This window comes from Apaloderma vittatum, unplaced genomic scaffold (genome assembly GCF_000703405.1).
Source record: "Apaloderma vittatum isolate BGI_N311 unplaced genomic scaffold, ASM70340v1 scaffold16569, whole genome shotgun sequence".
Lineage (NCBI taxonomy): Eukaryota > Metazoa > Chordata > Aves > Trogoniformes > Trogonidae > Apaloderma > Apaloderma vittatum.
In genome coordinates, this window is record NW_009736024.1 from 2,407 (window position 1) to 27,242 (window position 24,836).

A 24,836-nucleotide genomic window follows, 5' to 3' on the forward strand; every position below is an offset into this window, starting at 1 on the left:
AACATAAGAAACCATTCTGACTTGAAAACCTATGGAAAATGGTTACTTGTTTGCAAGTATTAATAAAAATGTAGTAATTATAACTTAATACTGATAAACCCTGAAGTTGTGTGATGCCATTTAAAAATAATTTACTATGTTGCTTGTGGTTATAATCTTTGAGTCTGATCTTTATATATATTTAAAATGTAGTTTTAATAATATGGTCTTTTAATTTCAGATTTCGTACAGCTATGCTATCCATGCTTCAGGGTTCTTCACTGCTTTTTTTGTTTCGCTTGTATTGACTTGTGCTGGTTTTTTCATTGTTTACCGAACCCAAATATTAAAATGGAGTTTCTGTAGTAAAAGCCAGGTGAGTCATACTCTCTGTAACGGTACTGTATTTAAACTTTTTCACTGAGCATATCTGATGATGTAACTTGCTAACTAGTATGGATTATCCAAACAGTTTTTGAGCATAAATAAAAAGCCACCAAGTGATGGATTGAATTTGCAGGTAATATAATCTCTAAAATCTTTAATCTTGAGCGCAACCAAATTTAAAGGGGAGCATAAGAATGATAATCTGATTAAAAGAGCTGGCTTCAATATCTAGCTTCAAACTGGATGATTACCCTTTGTTTATTAGTTTTTCATATTCCTTCCTTCCTCCACTCTTTCTCATCCCTCAGAATGAGAGGCAGGATGTGTGTGGGCTATAAACAGTTGCCTAGGGAATAGCACTCACCTTAAACACAATAGACTTGAGTCGAAGTTGTATTTCTGGTTACCAGGAATAGGGATTTGAATTAGTTCCTTGTATGTGTCTTAATCTCTTGGTTAGGAAAATATGGAGTCTGATAAATATTCATCAAGTTGGCCCAAGTTCCAGCCTTTGCTTCTATTAATTATTTACATATTTATGTAAAGTGGAGCAATTTCCATGGGAGGAGTCTAGAGACCTGTCAGACTATTACAGTGATTGGAGCAGTCCTCTAAGAGAGGTGTGCTCAGAAGTTTGAACCTCTACTCTGCTCAGACTGTGGTGGATCTCACATCCCTCTAGACTGAGCAGAGGAGCTCTCAAATAGTTTCCAGCCTTATTTTATGTGATTGAGAATTATTCCATTAACAATTTTTAAATTTTAGATCTGAAAAAAATAATCCCTTTAAATGAAAAGGGCGTGCCTTGTTTCTTTTTACAGAAAAAGCTGTGATAGTGAAATCATAAAAAAGGGCCGGTTTAGTCCTAGCTTCAGATATTTATAGTGGGGGAGACTTGAGAGTCTCACTGAACTGTGAACTGAGTCACTTGCTTCATTAATAGGATTGGTTTTTCATGTCGTTCACCTCCTAATACTGTAATTTTGCCATATATTATTTATATGCCATGGTAATTTTAAAAAGAAAAAAAAAGTCCTGGAAAGTTTATAGTGGAAGAGAGAAGAAACTAGAACTTCTAGAACCTGCTAGAAGGCATTCACAAGCCTAGGAAGTCAATGTAGAGTCTTCTTTCTTCTCCATTTATTTCCATTTGTTTTCTTTTGTATTTTAGATCAGTTATATGCAAAAAGTTCAGCCTGAAACAAAAGCAGTGTATTTTATTTCAGATACATACCTGAATTGCACAATCTCTTTATACTCTTTCCAGCTGTAGAGTTTGATGATAAGTAGGAACCTTCTTACCCAGAGTTACCTGCAATAAAATTAGATCAGACGCTTAGTGTAAATTTTTTATATAATCTGAAGCTTAGTAGTTTTTGGTTTGTTTTGTGGGTTTGGTTTTTTTAGGAGATGCAGCATGAACTCAGCCAAAATCACAAACTGGAGCATTCTCAGTTTAATTCAGGGGATCTCTTCAGTGAAGATATAATTGTGAATGACCAAATCATCGATATTCTCTCCTTCGAAGAATCTGGGAACATGCTTCAGGCTTTAGAAGAGTAAGAATTCACCACTATTACGTCACATTTATTATGTTTATCATCAGCTGAACCTTTGAATATATTTTCAATCTCTTTATTTTTTTCATGGTGTCTGTTTATGCATGTGATTGCACTACCTTAGGGTCTAACAGCTGTATTAAATAGCTGTCAGTGGGAGCTGAAATTGTTGTATTTCATTTTGCTTCACCTATAGAAGTTACTAATCCAAATGAACATGTAGTTTTGCCTCTCTGGTTCACTAAGTAAGGGTAAACCTTTCTGTGTACAAGAAGATGTTGAAAAAGTGTATTCTACTATTGCTGAACACATTCTGCTTTCAAAAGTGTGGCTTTTATCCTAGAAAAGAGAGCCCCTGCTGGGTGCCAGCATTGCTGTTCAGCGGCGTATTTTGAAAACACCTGGATCAAAGACTGAGGAGTGACAGTTCGTAGTGTCAGAAAGATGCCACATAGCTGCAGTCAGAGGAACCAAGGGGCAGAGCAGGGAAACTCTCCTGATGTGGTTAAAAGGCCAGTCGAGGCTATTTGGCAAAAGCATGCCACCATTAAAGATCATCTGTTCTTCAGCTGAATTTGATAAAAAGGTGTGATTTGAAGGCCAGAGTGGATTTTGTTTGTTCAGTCTTACCATTACCTTCTGGCAAGTCAGGTTACTGGAAGCATTATGCTGTAGAAGCTGAAAAGGAAATGTTTTGGCACCATGGAAGTAATTTTCATTCTTAAGGGGTAACTAACAGCATTATTATTTCCTGCATTTCCTTGCTATTTGAGATACTTATCTCTGTAAATTGCACGTTGGTCCTTGCTTTTATAACTATAGAGCAGCACAGACTTTGAGAAGTCTTACCCTGACAATAATTATCTGGATGTTAAGAAGAATAGGATTACAAATCTTTTTAACTCACTTCAGTGTTAATTTATTTCAGGGGTAGTGAATATCTGACTATTTTGAAAAAAGTAGTGCTGGACTATTTTCAAATATGTTATGGTTTAGAAAGGTAAATATTCTTGCAAACCATTGTACAGGATTATTCTTATAACTGGATTATTTACATCCATAAAGCAGGATTAATTTCTTAGTTTGAGTATGTATGTATGGGGCTAAAATTTTTTAATATTCTTATGCAGTTAGCACAAATGTCTCTCTTGCTTCCACTTCTTTCCCCACAGTTTCCATTTTCTCTGCCTCAAAGGAGGTGGAACGTTGCAGTTTGCCCGTTAGCAGCAAACAGTCACTAACCTTCTTCACCTTCTGAGTTATTTTTTCTATCTTGCAGGATGAGGATGGTAGATGGACCACGAAAGCATCTGGAATTACAGTGGTTCCTGCTACAAAAAATAATTGAAAGGGTCATAGATGTTACCGAGATGGGCTCAAATTAGGCTCTACCTGTTAGCAATGGGTGCTTCCTAATACCTAGTTAGATTATCCCAGTTCTTCTCATTTCTTGTAGTTTTAAACTGGACCTTCTAATTTGTTCACACAGATGCATTGACCATATTTTTTTTCTATTCTTTCCCACTTTTTATTGGCACTCATTGAATATGTGTATCCAGTTACTACATTCCTGCCCCTCACTTACTGGTGGTGCAGTTTATCTGACTGAGCGAAAAGCTCTGCAATGTGAGCTCCTACACCAGGTTGCCCTCAGTTCCCTTTTTTACTCAGGGGTGAAAAAGGGCACTTGTTGGGTATGATTATTCTCATCCTGAAGCAGACTTCCAAAAAATGAGTCATGTGGCTGCTGTGCCCACTGACCCTAAAGCTTGGAGCCTGGGCTGACTGGCTCAGCTCTAGGGGTCTGGACGTGAATGAAACAAATCCTGATCTTGCACGCCGGTTGGTAAAAAAGGCTACAGCGTTACTTTAGTGCCTATGTTAGATACATGCAATATTGTTTCTGCATTTTCCAGTAGCTATAATACGCCACTTGGTTTATCTCTCATTGTTAACACTTTTATAAGATATTTAGTTTAGGATACTTCCTTGTCTCTTAATGTTGATTCCATGCTCATTCTGCAAGCGGGACAAAGCAGTCCTTTAATTTCTGATCTGCTGTACATTATGCAGGATTTTAGCTGGTTCCAAAGACAAAGATAAAATACTGGACTGTTGCCTTACGAGCTGCTATGACAGTGATCTAGGCTAAAATCAAAACAAAGTAATCCTTTTTACTGAATTGTCTGCTTTGAGGATAGCAATTTGGAAAACGTAATGGGAAAAAGAAAAATTTATTAATGGATAATTTGAGTGGATTCTGTGCTTGAAAGAAATGTAATTTTACTAATTGTGGTCACAATCAGTTTTTCAACAGTATCGTGTCTTGATTTATTACGTGTAGTGTCACCCAGTGTAATAGTTGGGTTGTCCATAAAAAAATGAGCAATGATGTTTGTATTGTCTTATAGGAGTGGCAGCATACGGAGGATAATTGGGCTTGTATTTGGAGCTCAGTTTTTCTTATGTCATATGTATGTTAGTATGAATTTAGCATCATAGGCCTGGTTTTTATTATTTGGGGAGGCAGAAGTATGGGGGCTTTTGTTAGAGAGCTCTTGATACTTCGGTTACTTTCAACCAACCAACAAGGTCTTTCTTATATGCTCATTTGATAATTCTGAGCATATCGGTGCAACTATGTGTCATTTTCTGGCACACATATGAGCTTTCCAATGTAATTGATATATTCTTTTTAAATTGCAATGTGATAGTAAACATGATTGGAATCATTCTGGAGCTTTGTTCTTTTGTCCAGACACAAATGGGAAAATTGCTTTTCTGCGTAAGAGAGACAGGATTTTTTTGTCATCTTTGTGATGTAAAGCTATGTTAATAGTTAATGTCTTTTATGAAGTGACAGTGCCAAATTGTTTAGCAAATACATTAGGAGTGTGTGTTCAATATTTATGGACAGGGACATCTTTGGAGTGTAGACAGTTTGCAATGTCAGGAGAATTGGGTAGAGAACAAAGCATACTTTTAATATTTCATAAGGAAGCTTCTTAGTTACTGATTTTGTGAGTTTTGTCTTAATAACTCGTATCCTTGATGTACATTATGCAGCAAATAGCTTGGCTTTTATTCTCAGTAGGTTCCTTACTGTGTGTGTTCCTGAATATTGGTCCGTTGACAATGAATGCTAATGAGAAGAAACTATATGATTTGAATATTTGATGCGTGCACTAGAAGATCATGTTCGAAAAATGTTGTGGTTCTCTTCTACTGTATGTCTAGAACAGAATTTGAAGAGACCTGAGCAGGTTGAGTTTGTGTCCAGTGTGATGAAGCCTGACCGTGCTCGTAGTCTCAGAAGATACAGATATGTTAAAGGAAACTTAATTTCTTTAAATGGCTTTCCACTGATAAAACTTTTGTTTTTCATCTTCATTTTTTAAAGCTATACTACCTTGAGTTTGGCAAGGATCTAGCTGAACTTAAACCTGCTTGCTGATACACGATACATACTGCCAATTATTTTGGGAAATCACTAAGTAATATGTATGCACTGCAGCTGATTTTTTTCTGATGGTAGAGGGCATCGGGGCCAATGTGCTAGAGAACAGGATCAAACTGTCTCCAGAGAGCCTTGACAGAAAAGTCAAAAACAATTTACTACCATATTAGAAGTTCACTTTTTCTTTCTAAATGTAAATTTCTTGCTGTACATCTCAATTTAATTTGCTCGGGAGCAAATGTGTGGTTTGTTGGTTTTTTTAACCTTGAATTCAAATGGTAAGTAAGAATAAAAGATCACATTGTCATAGCAGCTAGACCTGAATATTTCTACATAGATAATGGTGAGAAATAGTTGTCAGTACAAAAAAAAAAAAAATTAGGTGCGACATTTCTGTATTTCATAACTTTAAAAAGTGTAGCCAAAATTTTAGGGTTTTTGAAGGGAGGTCATATTCATTGCTCTGTTTTTATGCAATGTGTGCAGTAATACAACAATACAACAATAAATAATAAATAATAAGCACATGGATATAACAGTAAGGATACAGTGAATACATGTGGAATGAACCCCAAACACTGTATTTGTGGTTCTGTTATGAATGCTGTTTTGTTATGAATGCTGTTAAACTTGACAAGTGTGTAGACTATACATTTTTTCCATCAGAGAAACTCAAATACTTAATAGGTGATAGGAGTCTGTAAGATGGGAACCGAAGAAAACAAGTAAGTTGAAATTAATGAATAGATACCTTTTTTTTCATCTAAACAATGTCACAGAAGAAATGAAGAAATCATGTTCAGAATTGTGTGGGTCATTTCTGCTGTCCACCCAGAACAATTTCTCTCATCCAGAAAACAGTCTGCTTCTGAGAGTAGTGCTGTTAGTAAAGCTTTATTCCCTATAATTTTGAAAGAAGATTGCTATCTCCCTACACTTTCTGCCATCTGAATGCTCACTCTGTCTGAGTAGATCAGAAAAATCTGAGTAGATCACAGCAAAGTTGGAAGCTCCTCAGGCATTAATTCAAAAAGCCAGAGTATTTATTTATGCTTTTGTTAGTATCGAGGCTGCAGTTGGTGCTTTCAATGGTAAAATATGTGATAGCTTCACTTGAAAGGAGGAGTTGAGTCTTTTATGCTCTTTTTGCATAGTGGTTCTTCAGTGACTGAGCTCTGTTGGAACAGCTGTATTGTAGCTAGCTGTATTTTTTAAATTAGTTTGCTGGAGATCACTAGTTTATCAGTTTTCATACTTGCTGCAATCAAAGCAGAGGTTCTTGGTCTCTAAATGCAGGATTTTTCAAATGTTTTTTAAAAAGGTTAATTTAAGAATTGAAATGCCTTTACTCTCTTTATATTGCTGTGGAAAGATAAAGGAATTTGATAGTGAAACTGCTGCCAAATATAGTGCTTAGACTTTTGGCAGATTTTCTTTAATCATTTTGCTAAGCGCAATTTATCACCGCTTTCAATTTTGTGGGTGTTTCTAATTTTTTCGCTATATATCATGAGAATCTTGTTTGTGGTTTTGTCAGCATCTTGGCTTTTTCTGGAAAGCTAAACTTAACGCGTGACTCAGCCATGAGAAAGCGTCCTTAGGTAGCCATCATGCGCTTTTCTTCGCAGTTTTATATACTGAGGAGCTGTCCTGTATTCTCTGTAAGCTCTCTGCTTTCAGCAGCACGGTGTATCCCGAAGGAGGGCTTTTGCAGAAACGGCAACCGCAGAGCTCCCCTCCCGGCTGTTGTAAGATGTGTGCTACTAACTGGCGACCATTAGCAGATGGGAGATAAGTCCCTGAAAAAAATGGTGGGTTTTTCTCTTTTGGTGACAAAGTGTCACCGAAGGGGAGTTTGCTCGATGTTTCTCTCCCCTTTAGACTTCTGAAAGTTGTGTCACAGTTGTTCCTTATCTTTATGAACTCTGAATTAATTTTAAAAATGTGTCAGCCGTTAGTTCGTTTTAGGACTGTTACACTGGGTTGCTATTATATTCTGTTCGAAAATTGCCTCTGCTGGCCTCTAATTCCAATCATAAGACTTAAAGACACAGTTATTTTGTAGTTAACGAGAGGATTCCTTTTTCCTGGTGTGGTTTCTTTCTAAATTAAATGTAGTTATTTCTTTCCTTACACCAGCTGCTTTCCTGTATTCTTTTATTAGGTCTGTGGAAGACATCAGATACTCAGGCACTCTCTCTGCTTCTCTGTGTTTGGCGGCTGGGATTCTCCCCTCCCAGATCTTCTCTGACAGTTCTTTAATTCCTCTTCCTCTTCAAGTGAGTGAAAAATCTTTACACATGCTGTTTGCAGTTTCATTTTCTATGTATCTGTTCACCTTTTCCTCCACTTTTGTACTACCTGCCTTCTGTACCATCCTTATTCTTTCTCTGCATGCTTTGCCCAACAGGAGCTTTGATCTTTTTCATCAATAGGTTGCCATCTGCTACCTGTCCTTCACTGGCTTTTGTGTTTCTATTGTGTTGAATATGCTCAGGAAAAGATGTGAGACCTTTTAACCATGAATTGCTATAGCAAGCAGAGTGCAGAACATTTAAAGCAATTTATAAATCGGTTTAAGGAGGCAAAAAGCGTCAGGATAGGGTTGGTTTTTTTCCCCCTAGGTGTCACAAAACATTTCACGTTTAATCTGGATGTTTGTAAGCATTGTTCTTCTGACGGACTTATGTCTGAAAGCAGTTGGTTTATTATATGTACAGCATTCCCAGTTTGTACTGACTGTTGGTGTCTAAGACTCCAGGACTACATTGATTCCGCTTGTTAAGCCTGCCCTCAACCTCTCATTCTGAGCTTGAAGCAAGGTTTCTGGTGCATGTGATGAGCTTGTCTCATTCCCACTGGCAGCTGCGTGGAGGAGGCAAACTAAAAGCAGAGCACATCACGTGGAAGGTAGATTTCCAATTTTTACAGACCCAGCCTTTCTTCAGCAGTCAGTTGAAAGAGGTAGTGGTTTGGCTGCTGTCTTCCAGGACGTGACCTGGGAGAGCTGTGGCTTGTAGTTACTTTTTCTCTACACTATTACCCTTGGATTGGTGAAACAGTTGATGCGCTGCTTCTGCTTCATTGTCTTCTTCAGAGATCTACTGGAGAGTGAGAGTTGCAGATAAAACACACCTGAGGTCTCAACAGCCTCATCACTCACTATCTGACAAATGAGTGTCAGGTGAACTACACCTATTGCTCCTCCTGCATTTAGCATCGTGGTCTTGAGGAGTGGAGTTATTGCGGTACCATAGTTTGCTTTGTGGGTAAGGGGGAGCATGGGAATCTCACTCAAAATAAGATCAGGCCTAGTCTGTAATGACTTGCAGTAAATAGGTAGAAATACTGTGGGAAGGCTGAGGGAAAGATAGCAAATAGGAAGAAACGTGATGGTGTTTGGTTTTGGTGTTCATTCTTGGGATCACTGCTGAAGACGACTGGAAAACTAACAAGTAAGGAGCTGGGTGAGGAATGGCTTGATATTTTTTCGAAGTGTGCTCTGAAAAGGTCCTGCATTTGTGGTAGGAAATGAATGTTGTGTTACAAGCTATGTATCAGTGTGGTGGAGCTGTGAAGTGTTGCCTTCCAGGAACAGACACAAGGAATTCAGTCTTTCACACCTCAGTAAGAAATGGTTAGTAGGTGCTGTGACCACCGTCTGTCAGTGTACACATGAAGAACAGAAAAATTATGACTAAGGAGCTTGTATTCCAGCAGACAAACAGAGTTGAGGATAAGGTGACCATTTTTATGTCTTAAGAGAATTATCACGTGAAACAATTAAAGTGTTGTTTAGTTCTCTGTTAGGGGATACTTGAAAACCAAGATGAGGTGTTTCTCACAGAAGACAAATGTGTTTCAGTTAAATCAGAGCTACTACACTTGAAGCAGGAATTAAAACAGAAAAATAACATCCAGTGGCTTGGATTCTATGGGCTGGTGAATCTGCAAAGGGAAACCTCCTACAACTGCCTGACAGTCATTAGGGAAATGCTATAGGATAAAGCTCCCATTTTCTTCATCCTTCCTTTTATTTAAATGTATTTGCCTGGAACAGAAACACTTAGTTGTTATAAGTAAACAGGCTAGTGCCAGCTGGTGATGTCAGAGACTGAGATAGAAAATACACATTTGTGCTGCCCATTTGAGGTGCTTACTATGTTGCTTCAGCATTGTGTTCCCTTGATCCTGCTATCCTCGGTGTCTGTCCTGTTGTCCTGGAGCAAGGAGGACTCTTCCCCAAGCAGAGGGAGCAGGTCGGCATCTTGGGAGACTCAGTTGTGGCTGTAGAAATATTAGCTCTTACAGGATCTTCACATTACTGTGAAGAATGTTTTGGACACAGTGTTTCAGACACAGGGTTTGGGCCCCATACAGCAATGATTCCTGCTCCTGTGTGGGAGGAAGAGGGAGAGATGGAGGAGGTTTTGCAGGTGCAACCCGTCAGCCTTGAGGCAGATCACCAAAATGAGTGTGGGTATTGCCAGTGCATTTCTGGGGCTTTGAGAGACTGCAACACAAAAATCTCTCTGCCTCTTTGTGGTGGATTATCAGAGATTAAGGTAATATCTCTTAAATGCCTAGAGTGTTTGAGTCATCATAACAAAGCAGCTGAATTCCATCTCATTGATTTCTAAATGGGGAAAATACATCTCTTGTGTTTAACAGAGGGGCAGTGATAATAATATATCACTGATTTACTTTTAGGTAAACTTCATTTGCTTTGTTTGTTTGACAAGAAGGTGAAGTGTTTATAGATTTGCATGCTTTGATGTGTACCATTCTGGATGTAGTGTCATTCTAATGGCTTGCAAATCTTGCCAAGATCTTTGCTATGGATTTGAAATTTACCCGAAGATTTGACTATGGAAAAAAATCAAACCAATAGTTTAGCTTAACTGGAAAAAGAATGTATTTAAGCTCTTAAGAGTATTTTTTAGGTCACAAAGAAATTCTTGCATACTTAATCCCTAAGGAGAAGCATACAGTGCTGTGTGTTCATCTAAATGGACATGCAGGGATAAATCTCACCTAATTCACCAATACTGAAAGCTGTAGAATTTACAGTAGTTTTGTGCTATATCAAGTGAGAGTAATGATCAGTCCAATTTAATTAACTCTAAAGATAAATGAGAAAGTATTCATATGCAACATGACATTTATTGCATTTTGTAAAAAAAAAATAAAATCTTGTATTTCCTCCTGGTTTTAATCTCTTCTAGAACTCTGTTTATTTTCACAAGAGAGACAGATCAGCTATTTTAATTTCTTTATATCGGCACATAATCAAAACTCTCTCTCCCTTCCCTGCAGAGAAGGGAACACACCAGTGCAGAACACAAAGCTGTGGCTCTATTAGTGTAGATGGGTCACTGAATTTAGTACTCTTTTACAAAGTCAGTGAAATTTATGGTCTGTTCAGATACTCACTTCATCTGCTTCCCAACAGAGTTTGGTTTCTGTGGGTTTTTGGTGGGTTGTTTTTGTTCGGTTTTAAAGTGAGGGAATGTTTTGAGTTCTAAAGAAAAGCGTTTCCTTTTTCTGTCTAAAATAGAAATGCTGTAGTAAAAGTTGGCGCACCTTGCTTTTAGCTGTAGGGCTACTGTCATGATTAGTAAACTCATACGCTGTGATATACCTGCACTTCTCTGACTTTCATTTGGTTGTCCAGTACCAAATGAATCTAGATATCTGTGTTTTCTGATAGAAATTTCCTGTAATCTATGATTTTGAATGTTCCTGATTGCCTTTCTGCAGCTTGGAGGTTGCCACCCTGACACGGGCAGATGCTGATCTGGAGGCATATCGAATGCAGATATGTAAAGAAGTTATTGCTCTGATGATGAAGAACATGGTCTTAAGTCACAGCCTTTTTCCTCATGTGGAGAAGAGAATGAGTTCAGTTTTCAAAAAGCAGTTTCTTGCAGTGGAGAAGGAGATTCAAGAGGAGTATGAAAGGAAGGTGGTAGCTCTAACAGCTGAATGTAATCTGGAAGCGAGGAAGAAAATGGAGGCTCAACACCAAAAAGCAAGAAATGCGAATGAAGAGGCTGAAGAGTTAATGAAGAAAATTATAGAAAAGGTAAATCTGGTATAAAATCAAGGCATTTTGTGTGACATGGTTTTATATAGGTGGTTTCCCTTTTAGAGTAGAAAGGCAGAGTTGTCCTCTAAGAGGAGCATGATTTCTGCATTCCTCAGCACGGGGGAGACATGAACTTGTTGGAGTAGGTCCAGAGGAGGGACACAGAAATGATCAGAGGGCTGGAACATCTCTCCTGTGAGGACAGGCTGAGAGAGCTGGGGTTGTTCAGCCAGGAAAAGAGAAGGCTCAGCAGAGACCTTACTGTGGCCTTTCAGTGTTTGAAGGGGCCTATAAAAAAGATGGGAACAAGCTTTTTAGTAGGGCCTGTTGTGGTAGGACAAGGGGTGATGCTTTTAAAGTAGTAGAGGGTAGACATAGACTAGATATAAGGAAAACATTATTTACAATGAGATTGGTGAAACCCTGGAATAGGATGCTCAGAGGGATGGTAGGTGTCCCATCCTTGGAAACGACCAAGGTCAGGTTGGATGAGGCTCTGAGCACCCTCATCTAGCTGAAGATGTCCCTGCTTACTGCAGGGGGCTTGGACTAGATGAACTCTAAAGATCCCTTCCAACACAGCCCCTTCTGTGATTCTAAGAAAATTGCTGTACAATTTAAATGTGTTCAAAAATTCAGATGTTGTAATTAGGATAGTTGTTTTTAAGAAAATGTGTTTTACCTCACCAGAATATGGACTTATATCAAGAGAACTCTTGGCACCTGAAAATGAAAGGTTGTCATTACCCTGATTTTATTTCTTTTTTACTGTCACTTAAACAATTGCAAAATAGTATATTTTTATTTATTGTGTTTTACTGGAGTGATTCCTAAGAAATCCAGTCAGATACTGTATAAAGTAGTTTGTGCTTCATAGCAGAACAAATTCTGCATCATAAACCTTACAATCCAGGGGAAAAACTCCAATATTTATATGCTGATTTTGAAGAAAATAAGAATATAAGTGCAGCCACAATCTGATTCCCTTGAAACCAAGGGAAAGCAAGCAGAAGAGTCTGTGTTTTAGACAGAGTATAGGGAGTGGACATCTCTTGGAAATAGCCTCTGGATAATAGTGAGATAAATAATTTGAGTCAGATTATGATTCTTTACAACTTTAAAAGTCTACCTGTAAGCAAAAGCTTACTGCTGCTGTGTATCACTTTCCTTCAGAGATCTCTGTCACAGTGGAGGAGTGCCATTAACCCAGGATTTTTTCAAGTATATTGAATGGTTTAAAACAAAACTGATTTCCACCTCCCTCATATACATTCATTCATTCATTCATTCATTTCTTCCTCATGTGTCTGGAGAGGATTCTGTTAAGTTTTGAGTATTTCAGCTTCATAACCTTAAAATGCTACAATACCCAAGTTAATATTTCATACTTGTCTAATGATATAACTCATATTAAGAGGATGACTTGGTAGGTTTGTTACTTATCAGTGGGGCTTTATTTGGAGCTTTATTTAGAGATGGGTGTGTGGGTGTTGAATATGCTGCTGCTGAGTTTCCAGCTGCCTATTTCAGTTCGGTTATAGAGACAAAGAAGTTATGTTAGGGATACAATTCCTTAGACCAGTTTATCTCTTATACATGCTTGTATGTGCTCTCTTCGTCGACATTACTTAAGCTTTTGGTCTTCTGTTTGTTTCACGTGTTGTTTTTTGTGGGGTTTTTTAAATTAAAAAAGTGGGTTTATTTGCATATCGTGTACCTACAGTCTTTAAAGACTGTTAACAGCAACTCATTACTGAGTGTGACCCATCAAAGGTGTTACAGTACGTAGCTCTCGAGAACTTTGGTTTATCCGACTGTTATGTGGAGAGGGGTGGTGGCACAAGGCTAGTGAGCCAGTTGGGTTTCTTTGATGTTTCCAGGTGAATTTTAAATGGTGACTCTAGAGAGTTTTCAGATATCTAGGATATGAACATCCTGAACTAGAGGTGCTAAAATGTCAAAGGAGACGACAAGGAAGGGATACTTGTGGACACTGTTTTAAGGATGAGGTGAATTGTACCTTGCAGAAATCTTTTCCCTTCTCTTGGCTGAAGAAGGAGCCTAGACTGGACATCTAACACTTAGAAACAACTCTGAGATAAATCTTACCTTTGTAGACGGAGGTGCTTGACTGAAACTCAGTATGTGAACTCTCACTAAATATCCCATCAGCAAAGGGGCTTTTCTTCATGTAAAATACATTGATATTCATTCAGTCTGATTTATATTGGAAATCCTGAATAGTAGGAATCAAGCAAAGAATTATGGCCAATTCAGTGCTTGTTTGTCTTGATCTGTTTATCATGTACTAACGTCTTGCTGTTCACTTTCCTGTGTGTGAAAGGACCTGTTTTTGTACTTGCCATGGAACCTGGTCCAAAAGGATGTGTGGGAGTGCTAGGGATGGCCACCCTTGTGCTCCTGGCAGTGGGTGTGCTGATGTCCCAGAAACAGCAGTGGAAAAGAGTTGGAGCAAAAACCTCCTCAATCAAAACACAGAATGTATATTCCCTCCCTTTTTGATTAATTATTTACTGTCTGCAGTTTGTCTCTTGGGAGTGAGGGGCTGAGTGCAGAGGACACTTCTCCCCAGATAAATAATATGAAATTCAGAACAAGACCGACATAACAACTGTGAGGTAGCTCTGCTGACATAAGAAGCATTCTTTGCTCTGTGGGACATGTGTGTGTTGATTCTATAATGAGTTCATGCCATCTGAGATTAAAACTATGAATATGTAAGTCTTACTGGCGAGCTATGAGAAAGTATTTTTTGCAAAGGTGGTTTTAAATTAATTGCCGTTCAATTCTACTCCATTGTTGTAATGCTAAAACAATGCTCTTAGATTAATTTGTAGAAACCAATAGGTAAAGTAGGTTACCAATAATAAGAACTGTTAGAGATTTGTAGTAGAATATTTTTGTCTAGTTTACATTGTTTTTAAAATGCTTGTTGTTGTTTCGTTGTTCTGAATGATATGTCTTATTAAATTTTAATAGGATTTTGCGATTGATGAAACTTAAGAAAATTATTTCATATGTAGTCTTCGTGTTGAATATCATGCTGTTTTGTATAATTTATCCTGAATAATGCTTCTAAATTCTAAAAAGATTTCTTTATGCTTTACAAGTGTTAGCTGGATTAGAGATTGATCGCTGTACAACCCCTGTCATTCCAAATGAAAACCGTGGAAAGTGTGCATTGATTTAGTATTAGGCTCCATTCAAACCTGAGATGACAGCAATCAGAGTATGTGTAAAATATGTATGAGCTAGTAGCACTGATAATTTAAAATAGGTTGAATACTGAAAATCACTTCAGATTTATTTCTTCCTCTCGTCTCTGCAGCCTGCTGTAGAATTCAGAAGTCTTCTAGACAGACTTCACAGACTGGAGCAGGACCACCTGAAGAGGTTTCTTCTGGTAAAGCAGGAGGAATATTTTGCAAAAGCTTATAGACAACTGGCTGTTACCCAGAGAAAGGAGCTCCATAATATCTTTTTTACACAGATAAGAAATGCTACTTTCAAAGGAGAACTGAAGTTGGAAGCAGCTAAAGCTTTAGTGGAAGATTACTCTAAAATACAGGTAATAGGATGGTAACTCCATTCGTAACCAAATGACAGTAACTTTTGAGAAGTGTTTCCAGAAATACCTGCACTCCTAGAACTCAAAGAGAAATTATCTATATATTGTCACCCTAATTTTTATAAGCATGATTTTAAAAACTATGATGCCATCGTTATGCACTTCTAGACATCTACGCAACTGTACATTGATGAATACACACAGCCTGTTTTTACAACAGTGAATTAGACATATTTATCACAACATTGTGGGCTTAGTGCTGACTTCTGTTTTTATGGATAATATTTCCAAACCACTCAGGTGCCTAAAGTTTGTCTTTACTGTCCAAGGAAAATAAGACTAGTGGCTCACCTGTATCGCCAGTGGTGGAGACTCCATCCCTGGAGGCATTCGAAGTCAAGCTTGATGGGGCTTTGAGCAACCTGATCTAGTTAAAGATGTCCCTGCTCACTGCAGGAGGGTTGGACTAGATGACCTTGAGAGGTCCCTCCCAGCCCAACACGTTCTGTGATTCTATGATCATACAGAAAAAAGAAGTTGGAAAACATGTCTGCATCATGCAGTTGGAATTTATCTAATATAAATCTGGTTTTGCAGTGAATGTTTTGATCTATCTGCACATCTTGGGGCCCTGCTTAGCTGCTGAAAGCTCTGCTGGTGCAGCTCTCCCCTTAAGCCCTTCCCCACAGGATGGTCTGAGAGCAGGTTTGTGCTCGTGCAACAAACTTCTGTTTCCAAGTCTAACCTTGCCGCCAGCATGGTACAGAAATTTCAAAGTGCCATTTTCAAAAGTAATTTCAGCACATATAAATCAAGTTGGGCAACTAAGAAAACAGTTAGATGCCTAAACCTGTTTTATGAATGGTGTTTTCTAAAACAGATCAGATGCTGTTTAATGAATGATAAGTTCCTTTGGAAGCCTGTCTGTCTAGGGATTTTCAGTCCTCCCGAGACATCGAGTACTTGTCTCTATTTTAGAAGATGTACTGAGCCCCCCAATCCAAATATGTAAATTGTTGAAACTGTGGTATGTCAGAAGGTTTTGTATTTTGAGGGCTGAGTATCTAGAGCCTATGAAGTCAGGGAGGCTGATGGAGAGTAGGTTCAGGACTTTAGTTTTGGTTTCAGTTACATTTTAAGCCTCTTGCAACAGAGGAGCAGGAAAGGTTATAATTTTACAAATACATATTCAGCACTTCAATAACATTGAAAAGAGTGTTAACTCTCATAGTTACTTACGATGCATCTTGCTGCTGGGTTCACATTTGCACATCAGCAAAACTTTGGACAGAATAAATTTTCATCTGTTTTGCTCCATTTGTGTTGAAAGTTCTAGATTCCAAAAATTCTAGTAACTGTTCTTTTGACTACTTCTTGAAGAAGACTATGATTGTTGTGGATCCTAAAGGTTGAGGGCCTGGAAGTTAAAAAGCGACATGTGGAAAGTAGGTGCCAAAACATCTAAGACCAACTCCTAAAACTAGATGCACTGTCACATCTCCCTACAGAAAATCCATACATTGGCCACTGTCAGGTATAGATGCAGCGAGCACCTGGGCATAAGACAGGTGAACAGCCAGCAAACGATGAGGCAAGTGAAAGAAGTTCTGATGATATTTTCTCTGCTCACACATGGGTCACTGAAGTATCAGACCTTGTCTTGGGTGTCTGATGTTAGCAGAATGTCTGCTATAGACCATCTCTGGTCTCTATCAGACCCACTTGTAGGTCCCTCAATCCTTCCTGTTCCCTGCTGTTGGAAGCAAGATCTTTTGAGCCATCCTATGTACAGCAGGCTTGGCTTTCTCCATGCTCTACTGGGCACACGTGGAAGACTTACCTTTGGCTTCGAAGTCAACTTAGATACTATGGAAATGCTACGCTTGATTTAATCATACAATACATAGTAAAGGAAAGGGAAAAAAAAAAAAGGACTTGGTGCTACTTACTGCCGTTATTGAACATGCACTGTCTTCAGATCACAGTTCAAGAAGACCTTTCAGCCTGTGGATAGCTCAAAGCAGAAACTGTTCTAATAAAACTGAAAGGGTTGTGTGTGTATTTGATTGTGGGTATCTGACCAAATGACCTTTAAATCAGGACTCTTGAGAAGTGCACTAAATACTCCACAGAGTACACCCAGTATTGAGGTGTTTAGGACAGAAGCTCAGCACATTATTTATTTTGATTTGTTGAAGTAGCAGTAATAATTAGATGTGATCATTAAGTTCATATAAAGTTACTGTCTTTCACTTTAAAGAGCATTTTAACTTTGCCCTGTTAATGAACAAATTTGATCTGATACCCGCAGGTGTCAGCTGAAATTCAATGCATTTGTTTACATTCTTTCCTGTAGGGAGACATTGAAGAGCTGATGGATTTTTTGCAAGCTAGCAAGAAATATCATCTGAATAGAAGATTTGCTTACAGAGAGTATCTTATAAGTAAGATACAGTTAAGAGATTCTCAAGCCTCTGCTCTTATAAATGCAGCAGCAACACAGATATCAAGTCTCATTAATAAGATGGAAAGGTAAATATAGTTTTCTTGGCAGTTATTTGAATATGTTATCTCAAAGACGGTAGAGTAGTCTTCAGAAGTGTTTTTGTCTGTGTTACCTAGCAGGGATGGTGCATTAAAATGTTCTTTTTTCAAGTTAATTCTAAAAAAAGATATTTTGTAACTGATGATTTTGTTAGTTAATAACGTGGCTTGCACTAAGGTCCAGCTTTCTTGCCTGTGTCCGCTTTGAACAACACAGAGATGAATTGCTAGAAACATGTGTAGTAGTACCTGTTTCTAATTCTGACTTCAGTAGGAAACAGACTCATGTAAGGTCTCAGTGTCTTTATACTTCTTTTATTCATGTAAATAGTCCTCAGTCATGGTGAAAGTCATACCAGTGTCCATTGCAATGTGTAACAGTTAAGTCCATTTGTCTGGCTTTTTAACATGCAGATATCTGGATTTAACAGAAGAGAACAGTTTTGATTCACTTGTATTTGAATGTGTTGGAAGAGCTGGTCCTACAGTCTCAAGCTGGAAAGCATGAATATTTTCTAAAGAAGTCGACTAAGTTTATAAATAATGTAACTGAGGAGAATCTTGACCAGCAGAGAATACACCTATTGCAGGGACTATTAAAAAGTGAAGTAAAAAGTAGGCCTGAAAATGGACTGTTCTAATACACTGAATTTATTTGGGATATCATACCAAATCCAGACTGATTGAAGAACTTTTTAGGACAATATTTATAGTCAAGGTGGAGAGATAGAAGTGGTGACTTAACAGAGACATAGGTATTTAAAATTACGTGACAATGTGGAGCGCTGAGAGTGACCTCCTGCTGCTGCCCGGGGAACTGTGGCACATCTTAGTTTGGAATATAGAAAGATTACTGAGAGTTATACCAGTGCCGTAAAATATGTCAGTAGGCAGGAAAACAACCTGCTGCTGTTGATCCCCTGCATGCTTTATTTGTATATTTTAAATGTGTGTATTGGTGTCAATCACTGACAACTGCTTTGCCTATTTTGCTAACAACTGCAGCTGTGTGGGTTAAAGACAAAAATAAATGTCTTGGCATAGGAAATACAGTTCAGACACATCTTTCATACAGAGTTCCATCAGTTCATGTCTCTCTGTGGAATGGGATTAGGAGATATGTTCCGAGATGTTTTCACAGATGTTTTGGTTACGTGAAAAGCTTTTGTGAGAAACTCTGACCTGTGTGACCACTGAATATGTGGCTTAAATCATTGTAGTGAAAAACTGGGACTACTCAAGCTGGAAAAATAGGTTTCACTCGTTGTTTAATGGTTGTTCTTGCACCTAACAGTTATGAAAGAGATCAACTGCAAAATAATATTAGTATTCCAAGGCCTTGTGGATGTCACCCCAAAAAATGCACCAAAATACCAAACACCCAACTCTCCAAAAAACGAAAAACTTTAAAAACCAACAAGCATCACTATGAAGATGGAAATTTATTTTTTCTAGCACTCACCTAATAAAATTCTCAAGAGTATGCAGTGGTTGTAGTATTCTGTGGAAAGGAAACATGTCCATAATTGGAGATAGCATTTGTAGAGAAACCATCCCATCTGACTTTCTGGGACTAGAACTGGTTATTTTCCTGTAACTTCTCACACCTGTTGGAGCAGGAATTCCTTCCAGGCAAATGTTGGCCAAACATTACTTTACTATTCATTCCTTAGCTGCTGAGATTATAAAATTCCAGAATGTAATATTCTAGATTATTTGCTAGTCTTTTTATTTTTTTTCCCTTACAGACAAATGAAATATCCTGGTATTAATACCGAGGAAGTTATAATCTGTGCTAGGTAGGCTTCTATGTTAGTTTCTAATTATAAAGTGATTTCAGGAATATTTATGAATTGGAGCATTAAAATTTGAGCAGCAAGAGAATTCTAATCTGAATGGCTTGTACTTTAAATTTGTATCCGTAATATCCTTTTATTTTTTTATTTTAGCATTGAATCTACTTGTCTAAATGTTGATACAGATCTAGCTTAATTTGTGTCCATCTTTAATAGTAGACCCTAAACTCGCTGTTATAAATGAAATTTTAAAATGCAGAACTCTTTGTACCTAGAAGAGAAATTGAGAAAATATGTAGATTAAATATACCACGGATAAACAGATTCAAGGATACATAAACCAGCAGATAAATGATGAGGGGAGAGGTCTTTTAAAAATTGAGCTTAGCAGGATGTTTAAAATTTATCAGATAGCAAGGCACATTGAAATTAACATGAAAAGATTCTGTCTGGCCAGAAATAAAGGTTACAGAAAGCAAAATAAATTCAAACCAATTCTAGGAAGGGTTGTGAACTTTCTAAATAAAATAGAGGCACCAATTTTCAACCTGGGCTTTCTAAAGAGAGTATTTAAATAAAATGCCGTCTTTGTGAGGAGTACTTGGTGCCTTTGGAAATCCATGTCCATGGATTGTAGTGCCCAAAGGCAGGAAAGCAAGTTTTAAAATATAATTTATAACAAAAGACTTCAGGGAAGTCTAACTAAGCTTTTTGTGTTTTTCCTTTAAGAATAAATGGGCAGGAAGGTGATACTTGAGGCAGTACTTAATCCTGGGTTGTTCTGGCTATCATCAGAGGCACAAGGTTCTCGATGTTTTTGAACTACAACAACTGCATCCTGTTTCATTGTTCTTTTGACAGTATTTTCTTGTTCACAAGAAGTTTCCTTCCTTCTTCAGTCTCTTAAAAACTGAACCCAGTTCTGCTGACTTGCTGTATGAGCAACTCAGGCTCATCTATAAATTTGTCCAAAAATTTTAATTAAAAAATTAAAATTTAAATTAAAAATTTAAGACCTCAAATGTTTCTTGCAAGCTGTGTTTTTAAAGGAGGTAATTGATTGTCTTTGACATAAAAGTTCTTCTGCTTATTCTTCTGAATAATCTCAATTTATATGGACCTTGTTATAAGCAGAGTAGCTTTCTGAACAGTGGCCAGCTGGACCACTGCATGTGTTGGAAAGTGAATACCTCCAGCAGTATTTCATTAGTATAAAGTTTTGTAATAATCTCTTTAAACCTTTTCTGCTTGTAGCGCTTTGCTTTGTAAAGCATTTATTGCTCTGAATTATTTACCTAAATTTTGCTATGGGCACCACCAAGATGCTGGTTTGGCAGGTGAAATTCTGAAGAAGCTGAAGCAAAATAACGTTCACACCGTCTGGCAGATTCTCTCTGGATGATCTTCAGAAAGTGTTGTGATGCAGCCTCTGTGTACATCTAGGCTGGTACAACTTCCCTGTTCGTATCTACCTCTGTTACGTTTTAAAGACACTCTCAGGCCTTCTCTAGCTTTCATTAAACAGTCTTCCTTTGCTGGGGTTCAGCATCACTTAGTTCGTCAAATGCATCAAATACAAACTACTACTTGATACTTTTAGTGCCCTCATTTCACATTTCCTTGTAATTTTTTTGGCTTTCATTCAGTACAGAGAAGTCAAGGTCTGCCTTTGATTGACCTATGCTCCTGCTGCTGCTGTTGGCCACACACTCCAGCTCTATTTCTTCCATGGCAATGGCTGCATTTTTGAGGATCTCCCTGTAAACATCTGTGTCATGACTGCAGTATTCTCCTTCATTAAAATTCTCCTTGTTCAAAGACAGTAAACATGTGCCTACACGTTTCTTCTTTGATTAAATGTCTGGTATGCTGAGACCAAGCAGTTTATCATACAGTCTACACTGTCTCATTGTCTTTCTCCTCTCCTTTTATTTTTGTATTTCAAGACATCTTTTAATTCCAATACTGTAATTGTTTTTATACTATATTTATACAAAACCAAAAATTAAGGTCTTTTGCCAGCATTGAGCCTTCTAGGAATTAATGTAATACTGATTAATATAAGTAAGTTGCCACATAAACTCCCTTATAGGGTGTTTTGCCCATTATTTTTGTTATCTGGGATTTCTAAGTAAGTAGGTTCAAAAAACCTAAATAGGTTTTACAATACTGTGTCACTTCCAGTTTGAGCTGTGGACATACTGGATCTCTAAGTAAATCAGCAACGTATGACTGAAATAATGTAGGCTCTTTTTTATTTTTCATCCTAAAAATAGGTAGATATATATCATCTTCCAGTCATTTAGATGTTGCATGACTTTTTCTGTACCTTCATTTGCTGGATGGTTCCAGCACATCTGTCTTTCTCTGTTGCAGGCCCTTTTCACTGCTCTGGACAGGGATTTTTAATTGGATGCGGCAAGCCTGGGTTTATTTCCTCCATACAAAACAGTATGAAGATGTTAAAAATAATATCTTGGTTATTATCTTACCTCACTTCCTCACTATAATAAAACTACCTTTAATTCACTAATATTTTTCCTCAGATTTGATAAAAAAGGAGGGCAAGACTTAGAGTTACCAAATATGGATAGGAAATAATGGTGCTGTCGTTTGGGGTTTTTTTAACATAACACTGAAATTAAATTTTGATTACTCTCAAGGCAAAAATGACTTGATCAAAAGATCCAAGAATGATGCTTGGAGGATGACTCTCAAGGTACCAAGAGGTGTTTTAATAGTCTTTGCAGAAGGTTAAAGCAGTACAGTACATAAGACATTGGGAAAGCTCTGCAAAAGGAGGCTCTGATTGGTGTAACTGTGTGATAAAGCAGATCTGAGTTTCTGTGCAGTGGGTTCATTTGTGTAGGGGGTGAAGTTTCAGGCCTTGCTCAGGTACTTGTGGATGCTTGAGCAGCAGATGGCGAGGTGCCGCTTGTGGCATCTGACCACCAGGGTTACAGTGCAGTGGCTGCAAAAAAGCCAATATGTTAATCTGCGTTCTTTCGTTTAGCTTTTGTTTTGAGGAGTTTCTTTGGAGTTAACAACAAATCCTAATAAACCAGATGAGAGATTGTCCTGTCTGGAGAAGGGCTTGTAACATCTAGCTGCTAATCTAGTTTGTGAGTTTGACTAGGTGCCACGTTGAAACAGGGACTTAGGAGCCCTGGATTTATCTGAATCCAGGCTCTGTACGTAATGATCATGTCTTCTGAAAAATGATGATTTGGAAAACAAGCCAGAAAGTGTTTGGACGACATCCAAGTTCAGGTCAGGAATTGGTGCTTTCTACACACGAGTTCCACGTTAAACTTTTCAGTCCCACATTTTGGAGGTCCACAGTGGTTAGTGTTAGAAATAATAGCTCACAAGTATCCACTGTCTGGTCTGAATTAAGATGTTCTTTTGTTCTTCTGTTGCATGAGAAAGATTTGGGGAATTTCTGGTGTAAATGCAATAGCAGATAAGTTTTGAAATTCAGTTTGAGTTAGTGGAGAGGGAGGGTTTTCTGGCTGTTGCAGTCATGATTGGGATCTTGCTTAGTCTTTGAAATTAAATACTGTAACAACTGGAGGTAGAACATAGTCTTAAACTTCCGTTTGAAAGCACTGTGTGCCTAAGACTGAGAATTTGCTCTGATTATTGTATTTCACTATTGGAAATCTGTATAGTTTTTCTAATCATGTAAATGTAATAGGAAATCCAAATATAAGTATTTTCATGGATGTGATTGCTTTGTATCTTTATAACAGTTTTTAATGTTTTTTACTTGATTAGATTACATCCTTTAAAGAGAAAATTGTTTCTAATTAGGAGGAGTTATAAAAGACATCTAGAATTGCATTCCAGGGGCATTAAATGAAAAATGTAAATATTATGAATAATATATAAGATTTAAAATGTCTCATTTGAATATCTCTTACATGACTAACTGATGTGTAGTTGGTTTTGCATTTATTTTCCCTTCCTTTCTTCTTCCCGTTCCTTCTTCACATACCTTCACTCTACCTTCACAAACTGCCTCAATTTCTCATCTCTGAGACAATCTTTCTATTATCCACTTGCTTATTTGATCCCCTCCATGTATCACTGCTAAAGAAGCAAGATCTTTCTGTGTCTCTACTTTGTTGAGCCTTATTATGGTACTAATTGCCTCGAATATCCTTTTGCTCTTAAGATTAAATTTGGGGTAACAGGCTTCCAACACTCTTATTACAGAGCAGGTCATCTACCTGGAAGTCATTTAGGAGTGCTGCTGGACCGAGCTGAGACTGAAATTAATTCTGTTAAACAGAAATTTGATCATGATTTAAAACAAGAAAAACAAAAGCTTCGCCAGAAACTCATTACCAAGCGAAGACGGGAAATGCTGCAAAAGGTAATTATTTTTGGTATATTTATTTTCATGGGGCTTAACGTGAATTAAAAATTGAAATAATTGGAAAATAAAGTGTGGTTCTTAGGGCAGGTCAGCACTGCCAGGAGCACGGGTGAAAATAAGTTTCGGTTGCTTTTAGCTGTGTGCCACCATGTGTTCTATTAATTTTCAGTAATTAGTTGCTGTTCTTTTAGCAAAACTTGCCAAGAAGGTAATATAACTGGAGAAACTTGTGAAGCCCCCCTACTTTGTCTAACCTGTCCTTGGGGATTATGACAAGCTTCTGCGATGTGCAGACAGGCAAAAACTACCTGAGATTCTGGAGCCAGTGAGGGAGATGACACAAATCTGTGACAGTTGTCATTTGCTATGAGTTCCCTGGCTACATGTTACTTGAATGACTTCTGCAGCATAATTAAAATTCAGCTAAAAAACTGAACTATTTTATAGATGCTGTACCTGTAACAGCTTGTAGTAGGACTCATGTCACCTAACTTCAGCAATCTGAAAATCAAGGTTAATTCCAGGAGCTCCAAATCATCTCATAATGGAAGATGACTTGCGAGTGATCTGAGATAAATGGAAGGGCGTTGTTATCCATAGGTCCCTATCTTTCTCTGCCTAAACGATTAGGTGATATTTCTTTAAATGACCACAGTTAGGTGAGATTAATTTACCATTTGCAGGATATGTGTTTCAGTGTTTTTTACTCTTAAACAGAGATCAGTGCAAGGAGAGGCAGCCAGTATAATGATGGAGACGTCATTTGTTGTATTTAATCTCAGTGTAGGAAGCTTTGATTTAGCTGTCCAGTGAAATTGTTGCATACTGTAACATGGGGAAAATAAAATAAATTTTAAAAGCAACCTTTTTCTTCTCTTTTTTCCTTCTTGTTCTTCCTTGTTATTTGATCCAGAGTCACTTCTGAAATGCTGCCAGCTCATTACAGTTCTGCTGAGATTATATCAAATCACAACATCATGCATTTGTTTAGCTGTTAGCCCTTCCATCTATCCAACAATCCAAATTATCACAGGCCTACGTTAGACTTTCTATCTA

At 37.7% G+C, this 24,836-nt stretch overlaps 1 protein-coding gene across 1 annotated transcript in view; it reads left to right on the plus strand.

Annotated features, from left to right (window-relative positions):
- Positions 1–224: 224 nt before the first annotated feature.
- The window catches only part of EVC2 (Ellis van Creveld syndrome 2), a 49,425-nt gene continuing 24,813 nt past the window's right edge, over positions 225–24,836 (plus strand). The window contains exons 1-6 of the mRNA XM_009876829.1: positions 225–355; positions 1,774–1,925; positions 11,143–11,467; positions 14,820–15,059; positions 17,416–17,591; positions 23,618–23,777. Coding sequence (XP_009875131.1) covers positions 1,777–1,925; positions 11,143–11,467; positions 14,820–15,059; positions 17,416–17,591; positions 23,618–23,777 — 1,050 coding nt within the window. The 5' untranslated portion in view covers positions 225–355; positions 1,774–1,776. The remainder of the gene's footprint in view (positions 356–1,773; positions 1,926–11,142; positions 11,468–14,819; positions 15,060–17,415; positions 17,592–23,617; positions 23,778–24,836) is intronic.